General features: G+C 40.6%; 1 protein-coding gene across 1 annotated transcript in view; it reads right to left on the bottom strand.

Annotated features, from left to right (window-relative positions):
- The window catches only part of LOC109837016 (4-coumarate--CoA ligase-like 6), a 17,194-nt gene continuing 732 nt past the window's right edge, over nucleotides 1,788-18,249 (bottom strand). Inside the window, exons 1-6 of the mRNA XM_020405094.1 lie at nucleotides 17,804-18,249; nucleotides 4,197-4,386; nucleotides 3,236-3,381; nucleotides 2,829-2,896; nucleotides 2,656-2,758; nucleotides 1,788-2,034 (exon numbers count right to left, since the gene is read on the bottom strand). The exon at nucleotides 17,804-18,249 is cut by the window's right edge and continues 732 nt beyond it. Coding sequence (XP_020260683.1) covers nucleotides 1,918-2,034; nucleotides 2,656-2,758; nucleotides 2,829-2,896; nucleotides 3,236-3,381; nucleotides 4,197-4,386; nucleotides 17,804-18,249 — 1,070 coding nt within the window. The 3' untranslated portion in view covers nucleotides 1,788-1,917. The remainder of the gene's footprint in view (nucleotides 2,035-2,655; nucleotides 2,759-2,828; nucleotides 2,897-3,235; nucleotides 3,382-4,196; nucleotides 4,387-17,803) is intronic.

The following is an 18,249-nucleotide window of genomic DNA, read 5'->3' as shown; positions in this document are numbered from 1 at the left end:
GCTCTGAATTAAAAAAAAAAGAAACTAGATTTTTATGAGATGCAAGTCCAAACTTTAACTTAGGAGACTTATAACAAGCAAAGTGAGTAGTACACCTATTCGGTCAGGGCAATAAAGGGTAAAAAGTGAAATAAAAAATAACTCAAGGAAAAATTGCTTCTAGGCCCCAAATTTGAATTTTCAATGTGCCCCAGTCCCTCCTATTTTTTTTTAATGTTCTTTAGCCTTTCCTTTTTAAAAAAAAAATATGTCTACACCTCTCCACCATGATTCCAGCTCATGCCAGCAGTTGATTAGACATGCCAGCTCATAATTAGATATGTCAGCTAACTTAAATTCCGAATTTACCCTCCTCTTTCTCATGTCAGTGGATGTTAACTCTTTTTTGTAACATGTTAACCCTTGTCTGTAACATGTTAATCCTTTTCTGTAACATGTTAACTCTTTTCTGTAACATGTTAACTCTTTTCTGTAACATGTTAACTCTTACAGATAACATATTAACTCTTACAGCTAACATGTTAACTCTTACAGCTAACATGTTAACTCTAACAGCTAACATGTTAGCTGTAAGAGTTAACATGTTACAGAAAAGAGTTAACATGTTACAGAAAAGAGTTAACATTATTGTGCCCACGCGAAGTTCCTCGGGACGTACGCCCCGCGAGTTCGGAGGCAGAGAGGACGAGATGAGGTAGGTGTAGGGGAGTGCCAGCGGGTCGAGAGCAGGGAGTGCAGGGGAGGGAGGGGGAGGAGGAGGAGATGTTGTAGGTGAGGAGGGGGGTGGCAGCGGGGGCAGCAGGGGAAACGGAGGGGAGGATGGCGGGTGTAGCTCGGAGGTAAATGGGGTTATGCTATGGAGTTTGCATGAGAACTTGCGGAAAAAGGCTTTGGACACGTAATTTTTTCAAAAAGGGGGGGCTACTGCACATGTCTGAAAGTTGGGGGAGGGGGGGGTTTGGGGGGGGGCATCATCCAAAGTTAGGATTTGAGGCCTTGAAGTAATTTTTCCAAGAATTTTATTGGAATCCTATGCTAAAATTTGAGTTTGGAGTTAAAATTTGAAATCAAATTCTATGGCAAATTAAAACTCAAAAGTATATCTATGAAAATACTTGCTTGATTGTTTATTATGATCATCCGAAATTATTATTGTGATCTATAAATTTTAAAACTAAATTCTAAAACTTAGAGATCAAAATTTACATTGATTCACCCATCAAAAGGAACATTATATTGATTCAAAATTTCTGGTCTTCTCGGACATCTCAAGACCTAGAAATAAATGGCCTGTAATGATCACAAAAGTTGATTATTTTGAGTTCCTTAAATTATAGACATAAACATCCAAACAACATAATTCAGTCCACTTGGATTCCAGCATGTCTACACGTCAACAAACTATTTGAGCTGACAACATAGATGTAGAATTATGCATTTTTGCATATTGGTGCAAACTTCTTAATTACACCTTTGTGTATTATAGTTTTACACAAACGAACAAATGCAACCAATTTTCTATATTGATGATAGTCTAAATTGTTTATTATGACCTATAAATTTTTAATACTCGTGAAGGTGAATAATATAGCTATATATTTTTCATAGATAAGTATAAATTTCGTATGTGAGTATTATAACCTTATCAATATATGGAAATTTCGTAAATGGGTATAGGAAAGCTGTGATACGTTTTGGATCATGCACATTGACAATCCAATAGATCCATAGCGATCTCAATTTCTAAATTCCTGAATACTTTGTAATGAATATGAAAGGTGAGTTGGTTGAATAATAGGACACAATGTTTTTATTGAGTAACGTTATAGGACACACAATTATAAAACAAATAACTCAATGGAAGTATTTAATGTATTAAATAAAAAAAAGAGACTGGGTTTTACTACTGTAACAAAATTATATCTTAGAAACCCCATCACTGTTCTTGAGCAACCTTCTCAATATTTTTCCAGACGAAGACTTCGGAATTGATTGGACAAACACTACCTTCCTCACTTTCTTGTATGGCGCCACCTACAAAATGTGTTAAAGAAAAATGAATTAAATAAATATTTTTTATTAAAAGAAATTTCTGATAAATTGTCAGAATTCTATGTTAATATCCTTTATCTGATAGTTGAGAAATTCTAGTGTGTGCATTTCTTGAATTGGCAAAATCTAATATCAAATAATAAATATTTAATAAGTGGAAGTTACAATCATATAAAGTTAAAAAAATTAGACATGAGACTTTTATACATAAGGAATATCTTCGATTTGGGGTTTGGCTCAACAATATCTCAGCGCAAGTAAAATGAGAACTATCACAGGACTACAAATCCACTCTTCGAAAGGGTTCGGCTCCTTTTATCTCTTATGAATTAGTATATTTGTTGATAATTATCGTGAAAATCAGGCAAATGAGCGACAATGATATTAAATTGTTCTAGTTTAAGATTTTTGCTGTTACCAGAAAAATCAGCTAAGTTAATCAATCAACACTGTTTATATTTCGAAAATATTACAAAATAATTCAAAAAACTGTTAAATTTAGATTGTTTCGGATTCTTTTGAGTACTTATCCTCTTAAATACTTCAAAAGATATTCCATTCTAACATCACGGAATCATAATAATTTCTGAGGGAGGAGATTACCTGCTTAGCTACAAACTGCATTACTCCTTCTGATGTAAGTTTACTTCTTGGTTTTCTAACAACAAAGGCCACTGGAATCTCTCCCGCCTTTTCATCTTCAAAACTAAGAATTGATCAAAGGGGTTCAGCATCGAATATATAAAAGTAAACAATTTAAACAAGTTCAGACTTACGATGTAACTCCAACGTCGAGGATCTCAGGGTGAGAAATCAAGAGTGCTTCTAAATCAGCTGGTGATACCTGCAAAAAAGAAATATAGCCATAGATTTAGGTGCATAGTATATTTCCTGGTGATATCTGCAAAAAAGAAATATAGCCATAGATTTAGGTGCATAGTATATTTTCATTAACATTATGCGTTAATTAGAACGAATCAACTATAGTTTCATCTGCCTTTCGTATAGGATTGAATTGGCATAAAATTGTCAGATGTTCATGATAACATCTACCAGTGCATTCAAACAGTTATAGTGCATCGAGTTTATATTAGGGGATGCCATATTTACACTTATTACACATATTTTAGCTGATTGTTCACTTTTTATTTTGAATCATATCAGTATCTTTATCCTTGTTTACCTGAAAACCCTTGTACTTTATTGTATCTTTCAACCGGTCTATAATGTACAAGTAACCATCTTGATCAAAATATGCAACATCTCCTGTCCTCAACCAACCATCGTCATCAATCATTGATGATGTTGCATGCTCATTATTTAGGTATCCTACAAATATACAAAGTCAGCTGCTTGCACTGGACGCATTACATTAATGTTTCAAAGTATATAAACAGGAGCATACAGTGTATAAAATTTGAGCAGATATCTGTGGAATTAATCCAGAATGGCATTATGAAGAACTTGTGCACTGATCCGCTGAAAAGTTGGAAGTGTTCAAATTTACAATCAGTTACGTTAAAATGATTTAAGAATGTGATAACCCATTTTCTCATTTCTTACTAAAACACACTGAAAAAACATATGATTACAGTGACTAACTAAAGGAAGAAAAAAGGTCTTCTGTAGTTTGACGAGTCTCTGAGCTAGTGGATTGTTTAAGCTACTCATTACATAAAGAAAATGGTTTTTTTGACATTAGACCCTTAAATCTTGAATATTTTAAATTTAGCCCCTCAAATCATTGAAATCCTTATTAGATCCCCCAATTCTTACAAGTTGTTTCAAATTAATCCTTCCAACCAGTAGCAATTGTGGGGGCCTAATAACAAAGTCAATGATTTGAGGGACTAATTTCAAACATAAAAGATTTAAGGGAGAAATATAAAAAAAACCCAAGAAAATAATTGAGACGACAATAGAACTTCAGCAACATAGGAAATGAACAAAACCAACAAAAAAAGGTCAAAAATTCAGTGGACGAAAAATATTTCATGTAAGATAAAGTGTCTTCTCGGTTATTCATAGCAAAAATCTGAAAAGATATAGACGTAGGTACAAATGTATATTCTAAAACGATTTTAACCGAAGAACTAATATTACATAGACAGAATAAAGAAGGGAAGAAATGCAAGAATTTGTACCTTTCATGATTCCTGGTCCACGTAGCAATAGCTCACCACTTTCCGCAGGAGGCAAACTGGCTCCAGTTTTGCAGTCAATCACTTTTGCTTGCATATTTGGAGCCAAAAGACCCACTGAATTATATTTTTTAAAGCTTTTGGTATTGAAACCGCGAGTTCCTATTGCAGTAGATTCTGTCATGCCATAACCCTGAGAAAATACAGCTTTTAGGTGCTATTATCAATATTTACTAATTTTTGAGATAAATATAATTTCACCTGTAAATCTGGGGAGGCATTAGGTAGGGTAAGGGTCTTATGCTTACCCTTACCACGTGTAGCAAGTAATTTATCCTTACTGTAAAGGAATAAAGGACATTTTCAAAAGTTATAATCTATAGAATAACAACATAACATGTCAATTTCCTTATTATATGTGATAATCAGGGTTAAAACAGGGGGGGGGGGGGGGGGCTTTTAATGCTATTCCTAATGAATAAACTAGGTTGTTAAATAATTAGTCGACGCAGTGTGTGTGTGGGTTGCTGGGGGGGGGGGGGGGGAGGGGGCATTTAATTGCTATTTCCTAATCGAATGAAAACTAGGTTGTGTAAATAACTAGTCCGACGCCGTGCTGCTTGTGTGTGGGGTGGGGCGCGGGGGAGTATTGAATAGGGAATCCTCTTTAGTAAAATAGGCTACTAAAAGACTATGAGTAGTAAGGTCTGCACAGTCAAAGCTGTGATGTAACAAACAGCTTCAAAAATTAAATACACAGTCTTTTCTCCACAGATTTTCTCTCTACTGATATCTTCAAGCAGATTTGAGCAATTTGTAACAAATCCAGTCTTTTCTTTCAGACAGGCTTGTAGAAGTGTAGTATGTATTTCCTTCCTTCTACTTGTTCTGCTTTAAATCTAGGGAAATGTTGATAAATTAGGGTTAGTTTCTCTCATTGAGAGACCCCTCTTTTATATTAATGCATTCTTATAACTAGGTCCTTACAACATTGACTAATTCACTTAGTATCTAAATAACTCAACACTTCCCCTCAAGATGGGCGATAGATATCAATCATCCCCATCTTGTTACAAAAGATATCATACTCTCTAGAACCTAATTCCTTTGTTAAACAATCAGCTAACTGCTCTTCTGATTTCACATAGCTCAAAGTCAGAACTCCTCTATTCAGTTGCTCCTTGATAAAGAACCGATCAATCTCCACATGTTTGGTGCGATCATGCTGAACTGGATTGTTTGCAATATTAATCGCCGATTTGTTGTCACACCAAAGTTGTAAGGAGTCTCTTCTAGACAAGCGCAGCTCAGATAATATGTTTTTTTACCCATATCAACTCGCACAGACTAACTGCCATAGCTCTGTACTCGGCCTCAGCTGTAGACCTAACCACCACATCTTGCTTCTTGCTACGCCAAGATACGAGATTGCCTCCAACAAATACACAGTAGCCTGTAGACAATAGCCTTCAATTCTCAGATGTCCAAAACTCCTGAACCATAACCCATTTCCTGGGCTTCCTTTAATATATCTAAGAATTCTGCGAACTGCCTCCATATGCTGCTCTTTGGGATCATGCATATATCTACTCACCACACTCACTGCATGAGTAATATCAGGTCTCGTATGGCATAGATATATAAGACGTCCAACCAATCTTTGATATTGCTCTATACTCACAGGGTCCCCACCCTCGACACTCATCTTATGATTCTGCTCAATAGGAGTAGATGCAACTCTGCACCCCCAACATCCCTGTCTCTGAGAGAAGATCCAGAGCATACTTCCGCTGAGAAATCACTATACCCTTTCGCGACCTTGCAATTTCAATTCCGAGAAAGTACTTCAACTGCCCCAGATCTTTAACTTCAAATTCCTCTCCCAATTTCTTCTTCAACAGTAGGATTTCCTCAGCGTCATCTCCAGTGATTACAATATCATTAACATAGACCGACAGGATAGTGATACGAGTTTTGGAGTGCCTGTAAAACACAGTATGATCACCATTGCACTGTTTGTACCCCATACCGCAAACAGCCAACCTGAATCTATCAAACCATGCCCTCGGAGACTGTTTTAACCCATACAAAGACTTCTTCAACTTGCACACCTTCCCAGCTACTTGAGAAGTAGTGAAGCCTGGTGGAATCTCCATATATACCTCCTCTTGAAGATCTCCATGCAAAAAGGCATTCTTGACATCTAGCTGATGTAGTGGCCAATTAAAGTTGGCAGCACATGACACCAACACTCTAACAGTACTCATCTTTGCTACTGGAGCAAATGTCTCGTCATAGTCAATGCCATACGTTTGACCGCCGTCGTGACGCAACCGGCACTTAAGATCCGGGTGAATGAAGAGGTCGAGTACGAGTTCGACCAGCAGAAATTCGAAGAGTACCTCTCTTCCTCCTCCTCCAGATCCGCCTCTCCGAATAGGCGCGGGAAGAACCCATCTCCCAAAAGGGCTCGCGGGAAATCCAACTCCTCAATCCAAGATCCCGCCGTTGCTGCCGCTACACTTGCACCACACAATGCCCTTGCGTCATTCAGTGTGGTCAAGGCTGTAGATCCAACCGCCACAAAGGCGATTGATGATGCAACTCCAGCTCCATCGATTATATGCAGGTGGAATGGATGCATATGAAATGTAATTCGCAATATCAGTATCCCAATTACCAAACTTACCTGGAGGTTTTCCAGCATTGACTCTAGAGGTTCTGCGGGGCAAGACAGGAGTATCAGAGGTATCAGGGAAGGACATGTTACCTATCGACTCAGGTGGAGGAGAAGAGCAAGGCACTGGAGAGGAAGAGGAAGGCACTGGAGAGGAGGGACTTGGGTCATCAACATTTGTGGGTACTGACACAGGCACGGGAGGTGGCTCATGCTGTTGTTTCTGTCTCCTCGTGTATACTCTCAGCTCCCCCTGACTTTAACTACCAACTCCTAAGTCACCACCACTACTCGGCGATGTACCATCACTACTCGGTGACTCAAGAGGACATGGAATCATCCCGACCACAATATCATTCTCATTCTCATTCTCCCCCTCTCTACTAGCATCAGTAGAGCCATCTCCAAACAAGGAACTCAACTCCGTCTTCTCCTCATAAAAATGTTCAAACTCCTGAAAAGTCACATCCATACTGACAAACAGCCTTCTTTCAGTGGGACACCAACACTTGTATCCTTTTTGACTTGATGAGTAGCCAACAAAGATACATTTAACTGCTTGCGGATCCAGTTTACTCACCATCAACCTGTGATCTCTCACATAACATGTGCATCCAAACACTCTTGGTGGAACAACAAAAACATTCGAGCCCAAAAGCATCTCACATGGTGTCTTCATCCCTAATACTATGGATGGCATCCTGTTGATCAAATAAGCTGCTGTCATAACAGCCTCACTCCATAAAAACTTAGGCACATTCATTGTCAACATCAATGAGCGTGCCACTTCCAGTAGATGCCTGTTCTTACGCTCAGCCACCCCATTCTGAGCAGGGGTGTCTGGGCAGGTGGTTTGATGAACAATTCCCTGATTAGAGATGAAAGCTGCAAACTCCTTATTGACATACTCAGTCCCATTATCTGTTCGAAGAATCTTCACCTGCACTCCAAACTGTGTCTTCACATAAGCCGAGAAATCTTGAAAACATTTGTAAACCTCTGATTTCTGCTTCATCATGTATATCCAGGTCATACGTGAATAACAATCAATGAAAGTAACAAACCATCTAAAACCACTGATAGAGGTAGTAGGACATGGTCCCCAAACATCAGAATGGACAAGAGCAAATGGTTCACAACTTCGAAGACCAATCATTCTATAAGTAGAACGAGTATGTTTTCCAAGTTCACATGCATTACAAAATAACTCTTTTCTATCCACTTTCTTCATTAACTCTGGTTCTAATCTATTTAAACTCTCAAAAGATAAATGCCCTAACCGGCAATGTTGAAGCATCTTTTCTGCCTCTGGCCCTCCGCTAACAGCAGCAGCAATCATTGCTGTCTCCCTATCTAAATACCAAAGACCATCACGTCTGATGCCACTCCCAATCCTCCTCCCCGTTTCCTTCTCTTGAAAGACACACAAATCTCGATCAAATAACACGGTGCAATTTAATTGATCAATGAGAGAGCTACTGATGACAAGGTAACAGATGAAGTGCAATGGACCGAGCCAGTACCCCTGATGGGTTGAGATGTCCCATCAGCAGTCTGAACTGTCTCAGGATGCATATGCTTACTCGGATAATATAATACAAACTCACTAGATGTTCCTGTGACATGCCTAGATGCACCTGAGTCTATGATCCAATTAACATGAGTTTTAGTGGATGCAAGTGCCTGAACCTGTGTACCTTTGTTCGCATGAGCATAACCAATAAAGTTACCAAAGCATGTAGTGGTAGCCAGATCCTGGGTGACTTGTCCCTTGCCCTTCGAACTCTCAGCCTGAAGCTTGAACAGACGTAGTTCCTCCAGCTCTGTTATTTCAGCTCCAGTCATCCCAGCAGTAGTCTGAGACTCATCTGCCACAGCTAGGTGAGCAACTCCTTGGCCTACACGCCCCCTGCCTCCTCGACCTGCACGGCCACCAGTCTGACCACGTTCACCCCAGTTCCTTTCTCTGGGTGGCTTAGGGCACATTTGTCTCAGATGCCCTACCTCTCCGCATTTGAAGCACTGCCTAGTCTCCCCTTTGAATCCAGTGTTATCCGGGTTGGATACCATCAGTGCAGACTTCTCCCCTGTAAGTCCACCTATCCCAGACTGTAGCCTGATACGGCTCTCCTCCTGTATCATGATCGAGACTGCCTTCTTCAGTGGTGGGATCTTCGTCTGGGCTAGTAACAATGTCGTCCTCTGCTCATACGCTGGAGCCAAACCTCGGAGAAACAACATGGTCCTCTTCTGCAAAGAGGCCTCGCGCTCCTTGCACTCCGGGTCTTTGCAGCTCGCTAGGGGCGAGAAGTGATCGTGATCGAGCCACAAGCGCTCCAGCTCTGTGGCGTACTCCTGTACAGTCCTCTCTCCCTGGACTATAACGCTGATCTTCTTCTCGATCTGGAATACCCTTAGGTTATTCAACTTCTGGATGATCTCCTCCATCGGATTTTTTTCAGTCTTCGTCATCGATCCAACTTGTATTCTTGTGGTGCGCAACCAAAAAAATCCGGCAGCACTTCGACAGCACAACAAGAGAGATAGATCAATAAGAATTCATGTTTCACTAAGGAAACAAGAACCAAAAGCAAGATGTCTCAACGAGGTGAGATATCAGTTCTTCTCTCATCAGTTCGAGGACTGACCTGTCGAGGGAACCTAAACAAGCTATTACAATTCGAGAAAGAAAAAAAGATCATCTAGTATAGACTACAGATCCCCTTTATTTTTATTTTTATTTTTTGGATCTAATCAGCACTCCCAAATAAAAAAAATTACAGACCCTTACAGACCCCTTTAGTTCCCCTTTTTTTCTCCCAAAAAATAGCAGGTCCTTCTTCTCTCTCCCCCAACAAATCCCTAAATCACAGCAGCAGGTCCTTCTTCGTTCGCGTTTTCTTCATCGATATTCGTCACCGCCTCAAGCTCGAAAACCCACTGCCGCCGAGCTCGAAAACCCGCCTCGAGCTCTAAAACCCACCGCCTCCAGCGGGAAAACCCACCGCGGCCGAGATCCGCCTCCCGCGTCCGAGATACGTTCTCCGTGCCCTGCCTCGCCTCCGCCTACACGTCCCACCCCGCCTACGATGATGTCCAAAGTCTAGTAGAGGACCCGATTGCGGGGAAGGGAGGCGAGTGGTGACCTTTCAAAGTTCTTCAGTCGGCGTCGATGGGAGACTTGGGCGGCGGAGAGCGGCGGCGGCGGAGAGCAGCGGATTTGGCTCAGATGGGGAAGGCGGCTAGCTCTGATACCATGTTGATAAATTAGGGTTAGTTTCTCTCATCGAGAAACCCCTCTTTTATATTAATGCATTCTTACAACTAGGTCCTTACAATATTGACTAATTCACTTAGTATCTAAATAACTCAAGAGGAAAATTGCTTCAGCCCTCATAGATTTAAAACTTGAGCTTCTTCCTCCTTTTAACTGTTAGTCAATGATTTGTTAGATAATTTTAATGGGTGGACCCCATTTTCTTTGACAGCCGCCCACGTTTTATTTTGCCAGCACCATCTTCTTCTAAAGCACCTCCCTTCTTTGACAATTTGAAGAAAAACAAATACAGCTGCTTTCGGTTGGTCTAAAGGGGATTCAAGTCCTTACGACATCTTCCTTACGCATAATGATTGAAACGACGACACCATTAAAATTTGTGGGGGATTGTTAGATAATTTTAATGGGTGGGCCCCATTTTCTTTGACAGCCACCCACGTTTTATTTTGCCAGCACCATCTTCTTCTAAAGCACCTCCCTTCTTTGACAATTTGAAGAAAAACAAATTGGTGGGTCCCACATATTTTGAAAATGAAAATAAAAACGTGGTTGAAACATCTCTGCACCGAAAGCAGCTGTAATTGTTGAAAAATAAAGAGTGTGGGCCCCACATGCATATTAAAATATATTATTTTATTAGTACATAGTATTTTTCCAAACGCTATAAATAGACCTCAAATCCTTAAGGAAAATTCATTCCAAAAACAACAATCAATATATACAGATATATATTGTAGAATAGCTATTATTTCCTTCTTTGATGCTTTGCAGTCTTTGGCAAAATGTCCTTGCTTCCCACAGTTGAAGCATTTGCCACTCCTCTTGAACTCCTTCTTCTGAACGTTCTGTGGTTCCTGTTCTTGGAACTGGGACTGTGGTGCTGACTCTTTCTTCGGGAAAGACTCTCACATTGAATGATGTGAAACATGTTCCCTCAATTGCCAAAAACTTAGTCTCTGGAAGCATGTTGTGTGATGCAGGCATGAGGTTGGATTTCCAAGGAGGAAATGCTGTATTATCCTTCAAGAAAATGTATTTTGGCAATGCATATCGTACTGATGGCATGTATAAAATCAGTACGAGTGCACCCAACCCCGTTGTAAATAAAGTATCATCTTCTGCTTACTCCTCTGTGTTATGGCATAATAGGCTGGGACATGTAAATTATAGAAAACTATCCAGCATGGAGAAGTTAGGATTACTTCCAAAATGTGGGGGTAACAAACCTGAGAAGTGTGAAGTTTGCGCGCAAGCAAAGCTGACGAGGAAGCCATTTTCAAGTATCACGAGGAGCACCAACTTGTTGGATCTGATTCATTCAGATACTTGTGACTTCAAGAGCTTCATCACTCGTGGCGGCAAGAAGTACTTCATCACCTTCATCGACGACCATTCTCGCTTCTGCCACGTTTACCTGCTGAAATCTAAAGATGAAGCATTCAGCAAGTTTGTCGAATTTCGGACTCGAGTGGAGAAGCAGCTTGGACTTCGATCTCCTCAGGCAAAGATCTCCTCAATCTATAAGACCTTCTCGGTCTAGGCACTGTTCCTACTAGCACTAGCTATTCTACAATATATATCTGTATATATTGATTGTTGTTTTTGGAATGAATTTTCCTTAAGGATTTGAGGTCTATTTATAGCGTTTGAAAAAATACTATGCACTAATAAAATAATATATTTTACTATGCATGTGGGGCCCACGCTCTTTATTTTTCAACAATTACAGCTGCTTTCGGTACAGAGAGGTTTCAACCACGTTTTTATTTTCATTTTCAAAATATGTGGGACCCGCCAATTTGTTTTTCTTCAAATTGTCAAAGAAGGGAGGTGCTTTAGAAGAAGATGGTGCTGGCAAAATAATCCCCCACAAATTTTAATGGTGTCGTCGTTTCAATCATTGTGCGTAAGGAAGATGTCGCAAGGACTTGAATCCCCTTTAGACCAACTGAATAAAAGATAGGTGCATGATGTCGCAGAGACTTGAACCAGCACATGTCTAAAAATCCAGCGATCACACAAGATCAAACTTATCTGTGGTAGTTTTTACTTTGAACCACACTTGCCTTTGCCTTTGCCTTTGCCTTTGTCTTTGCACATTTATGGCCCTGTGCATGTCCTGGTTTCTGCTAGGGCTCTAGGTATCTTTCCACAAGACACCATAGGAGACGGCCAAATCTCCACCCATGCATAGGTGAGTTCTTTAGGGATGTTTTCTATCAAACATCCCGCATCCGAAATGCTTTGAACTCATTAATGCTTAACAGTCATCCTCTCTCATGATAGGATTCTAGGTGAGTCCTTTAGGTGTGTTTCCTATCTAACACCTCGCATCCGAAATGTTTTGGACTCATTAAGGCTTAACAGCCATCCCCTTTACATGATAGGATTCTTAGGTAAAAAGATCAAAGTTTTACTCGGGTAGTTCAGCCAGGTAAGGATAGTATTAGAGGTTGATCAAAGATCAATTAAGTACCTCGTTCCTTGTGGAGCGCGTTACGCAACCCCTAAACCTTGCCTTAGACACCGACTAATCCAAGAAAACTTGAACTCTTTCACTTGTAAATTTTACTTGACTTTTGAACCATTTATCTTGTCATTAGTAGCATAAACTTTGAACTAATAACTAGATGTAAATGGTAAGTATTTATAAGACTTACCAAACTTTGCAAATTTTACTTGACTTTTGAACCAAATATCTTATCATTAGTAGCATAAGCTTTGAACTAAAGACTTGATATAAATGGTAAGTATTTGTAAAACTTACAAAATTTTGAGACCCATTCCAGCAAACGTCCTTTCGACTATGTTCTTTTTCAGATCCTTAGTCAAATGATCAGCCACATTCTCTGAAGATCGGACGTCAATCACAGAGATGACTCCTTGACAAATGAGCTCTCTCAAATAGTCATGCTTTAGACGAATAGTCCGCTTCTTTCCATTGAACAACGAGTTCGCTGCACAGCACTCTTCGCTTGATTATCACAATAGACAGTAATTGCACCTTGCAATTCCGTCAATGGAAGGTCTCGGAGAATACAACTGAGCCAGTCAGCTTCATCTCTTGCAACACAAAGTGCGAAGAACTCAGATTCCATCGATGACTGTGCAATCATTGTCTGCTTCTTAGACTTCCACGAGACGACAGCTCCACCCATGGTGAAGACAAATCCTCCAGTAGATTTGCACTCATCTGGTTCTGAGCACCAGCTCGCATCTGAATAGCCTTCGATTACACCCGGATATCCAGTGTAGAATAAGCCCAGACCTGTAGTTCCTTTCAGGTATCTCATCAATCTCTGGATGGCATCCCAATGAAGCTTTCCAGGATTACTTGTGAACCTACTAAGCATTCCTACAGCGAATGTTATATCTGGCCTTGTGCAGCTCATCGCGTACATAAGACTCCCAATGATCTTTGAGTACCTTAGCTGCTCTACTGGTCTTCCAGTGTTTGGTCGAAGCTTCTTGTTGTAATCATACGGCACTGACAGTTCTGGCAGGTCGTAGTAGCCATACTTTACGAACAACCCCATCGAACTTCTCATGTCAGAGTTTTGGTGTCTGCTTAAGTCCATATAATGACTTAACAAGTTTACAAACCTTACCAGCTGGAGCATCAAGTCCTTCTGGTTTCTCCATGTAGATCTCTTCTGTGAGATCTCCATTGAGAAAGGCAGTCTTCACATCCATCTGATGTATGACGAATCTTTTAATCGCCGCCCATGCGATAAGTACTCTGATGGTAGTGATCCTGCAAATTGGTGCATAAATATCAAAGAAGTCTATACCTTCTTTCTGAGAGAATCCTTTTACCACCAGTCTTGCTTTGTACTTTTTAATAGTACCATCAGGACGGAGCTTCTTCTTGAAGATCCATTTGCAACTGATAGGCCTTGCACCTTCAGGTACGTCCACCAGCTCCCAAGTGTGATTTTGGATCAATGAATCCATCTCATCATCTATAGCTTCTTTTCACAGAAGAACGTCTGTTGACTGCATTGCTTCTTGAAAAGTCTGTGGATCTCCTTTCACATTATAGGTGATGAAGTCATCTCCAAAATCTGTCTTCTGACGCGCTTGGAAGATGGTTCGATAACTCCTTCATTATTGACTGGCTCCTCTTGTGCATCTGATGTACTAGCATTCTCTGTTATATCTTTGAGCAATAAGCCTGTATGTTTGATAAACTTGTCCTCAAAGAATTCTGCATCCCGAGCTTCAATGATGGAGTTGGTTCCAAGGTCCAGGAACCTGCACGCATTGCTATCTCCAGCAAAACCAAGAAATACACATTTGTTTGCCTTAGGTCCGAGCTTAGGCCTTCTGATGTCTGGTATTCGAACGTATGCGAGACACCCCCACACTTTGAGATTATCCAAAGAATCTGGATATCCCAACCATAACTGATGAGGAGTATTATCAGTTTTGGAGTAGGGTACTCTGTTCAGAATCCAATTTGCCATTAGTAAAGCCCCTCCCCAATAGCAGGTAGGTAGACCAGATGTGATCAGCATCGAATTTACCATCTCGGTCAATGTGCGATTCTTTCTTTCTGCAATCCCATTAGATTGTGGAGAATACGGAGCAGTAGTTTCAGCAATGATTCCATGCTCCTTGAAGTATACTTCCGACTCCTTAGATCGGTACTCTCCTCCTCTGTCGCTCCTGAGTCTTTTCACCTGCAGTCCAAGTTGCTTCTCCACTCAAGTCCGAAACTCGACAAATTTGCTGAATGCTTCATCTTTAGATTTCAGCAGGTAAACGTGACAAAAGCGAGAATGGTCGTCGATGAAGGTGATGAAGTACTTCTTGCCGCCACGAGTGACGAAGCTTTTGAAGTCACAAGTATCTGAATGGATCAGATCCAACAGGTTGGTGCTCCTCATGACACTTGAAAATGGCTTCCTTGTCAGCTTTGCTTGCGCGCAAACTTCACATTTCTCAGGTTTGTTACCCCCATATTTTAGAAGTAATCCTAACTTCTCCATACTGGATAATTTTCTATAATTTACATGTCCCAACCTATTATGCCATAACACAGAGGTGTAAGCAGAAGAGGATACTTCATTTACAACGAGATTGGGTGCACTCGTACTGATTTTATACATGCCATCAGTACGATATGCATTACCAAAATACATTTTCTTGAAGGATAATACAGCCTTTCCTCCTTGGAAATCCAGCCTCATGCCTGCATCACACAGCATGCTTCCGGAGACTTTAAGTTTTTGGCAATTAAGGGAACATGTTTCACATCCTTCAATGTAAGAGTCTTTCCTGAAGAAAGAGTCAGCACCACAATCCCAGTTCCAAGAACAGGAACCACAGAACGATCAGCCATTGATACGTTCTCTTTGATAGCAACATAAGAAGAGAACATATCTCTATTGGAGCATACATGACAAGTAGCACCCGTATCTAACCACCAACTAGAGATGTTGCTTGGAGTTGTTACCTGGAAGAGCATAGCCACACAATTATCAACTTGATTGACATTGTGCGTTGTTTCCTTCTTTGGTGCTCTACAGTCTTTGGCAAAATGTCCTTGCTTCCCACAGTTGAAGCATTTGCCGCTCCTCTTGAACTCCTTCTTCTGAACGTTCAGGTTCTTTGGATTCTGGTTCTTCTTTCTATTAAAAGACTTCTTCTTCTTGAAAGATGAATTATTACTCTTTTCAGAATTAGCAGCCACCATGTTAGCAGACGCCTTCTGCTTAGCAATGAGCTCAGTCTTCGTGCGAGTCCGAGTCTCGTCCTCGATCCGAATGAACCTCTTCAAATCAGACAGAGTCACCTGTCTTTTCCTTCTTCGAATGTCAGTGGAGAATGACATTCAAGATGGAGGAAGCTTGTTGATAATTGCACCAGAAATAAAGGTTTGACAAAGACTGATCTTTTCATCCTTCAACTTCATAACAAGCTTTTCAAGCTCTTTGACTTAAGGCAAAACCTCAGTATCATCTTTGAACTTCAAGTCCAGAAATTTATCAATGAGGTGAGATTTGGACAGCTTCTCCTCATCCTTGTACTGGTCCTCCAGAGCATTCCAGATTTCCTTTGCAGAGGGCTTGTTGGTGTAAGTATCTGCTAAATGATTGGCCAGACAGTTAAGGAGATAACTCCTGCAGAAGTGATCATCTCTAGCCCAAGAGGCTTCAGCATCAAGATATTCCTCAGAGTCTAGTTTCTCCTCAGAAACCACATAGTAGATTTTCAGGAGTTGCATCCTGAAGATCACTTTCCGACGCCATGCGTTGAAGTTGGAACCGTCAAAGTTCTCTAATTTAAGACAGGCCACTCTAAGAGTCCTCGCAGGATCCATGGTAGATCAGAATAATGCTTTAAGATTGTTGGCGCTTGTGGTTAAATCTGGAATAATACAGATATAAAACAGTAAAAACTGAACAGAAAATTAAAGTACAGTACTTTAATTTTCTGTTCAGTTTTTACTGTTTTATATCTGTATTATTCCAGATTTAACCACAGGCGCCAACATGATTCCATCCCTCCAAGGTAAAGTTTAGTCACATCATCACAACCTCTCATCTCTCCAACAAACCCTCTCTCCTCCTCTCTAGTCACTCTCCGCCTCCTCCTCCTTTAATGCCTTTCTTCGCAGGCAACCTCACCTCTTCCCTCACCACCTCTCTCTGTCATCACCCCTTGCCGCTCGTTATCCTCTTGCTCATTAAAATGTAACATTTAATGAACAAAGTTAACTGTTTTATAAAAAAAGTAAAAGTTTTATGAACGGGTTATGCACAAACGTTAACAATTTTATGAACAAAGATAGTACTTTATGTACACAATTGGCATTTATACCATTGACTGAAGGACATAAAGGCAACAGTTTTATTAACAAAAGTAACATTTTTATGAACAAATGGTAACAATTTTATGAAGAACGATGATTGTTTTATTACAAAACTAGCATATTATGTACAAAAGGTGTAAGTTTTATGAACAAAAGTAGCAGTTTTATGAATAGACGTAAAAGACAGCAACCCTCTCTCCTTCCACAACTACTACCTCTCCCCTGCTCTTTTATCTCACTTCTCTGTCGCCTCGTGACCTCCGGCGGCCTCCCTTCCCTCTCTGCCTATGTTTGTGCCTCACTCCATCATAATTCTTTTGGCCAATTGGGTTCGTGGAAAAGACCAGAGTGAAGAATGTATGAGGATGGAGACAAGATGGGTAGTTTAGGAACTTTTGAAATTTATCGTGTGAGGACAAGGGGGTGGAAGCTCAAAATTCTAAATCTAAGGTGGCCGAAGCAAATTTCCTTTGGATCTAATGATTATTTGTAACACAGAAGTTATATGTTGTAGATCTGGATCTATCTTGTCCTTTTGTGGGACAAGTTGACATCCGACAAGGGATAAAATTTTCCAACACTTCTAAAGCATTTGAGCAAGCTAGTGGGCACTATTTTAAGTTTCGCATACACACAACAATAATTTTCTGAACTCAAAATGGTAGTCAGATACTCAGTTTTGGCATTTAGTGTTAACTGACTCAAACCGCCGAAAACAACTGAAACAGCAGCTAAGGTACAAAACCGCAAAGCCTAAACAAAGTCATGTGCTAAATAAAGGCAAGCACATAAAACAAAAGCACAAAAAATACCCAAAAAAAAAAAGATTTACGGCATACCTGAACAAAATCCACACGAGGAAACATCTTCAAGAAGTCATGGATCAACTTCCTGCTCAAAGGAGCAGCTCCACACGAAACCTGCCTCAAACTCCCAAGATCACATCCGATTTCACGCGCAGCCTCCCCAAGAACTCCCAGTACGGGAGGAACAGTAGGGAAATGGGTAACCTTGTACTTACCCATCGCCCTAACAGCTTCCTCGACATCGAACCTCCTGATAACCACAATCATGGAGCCCAAAGACAGTAGCCCAGTTACGAACAGAGACAGACCGTACACGTGAAACATCGGCAGAGCAGCAAGGTACACATTTTCCCAGCTCTTTTCTTTGTATTGTGAGGCCTCGAATCGAACGAAGAGCTCCGCCGAAGCGATGAGGTTCCTATGCGTTAGGATTACCCCTTTGCTGAATCCTGAGGTGCCCGAAGAATGCAGTATGGCTG

Source organism: Asparagus officinalis, chromosome 4 (genome assembly GCF_001876935.1).
Source record: "Asparagus officinalis chromosome 4, Aspof.V1, whole genome shotgun sequence".
NCBI lineage: Eukaryota > Viridiplantae > Streptophyta > Magnoliopsida > Asparagales > Asparagaceae > Asparagus > Asparagus officinalis.
This window is presented reverse-complemented; position numbering and strand designations above follow the sequence as displayed.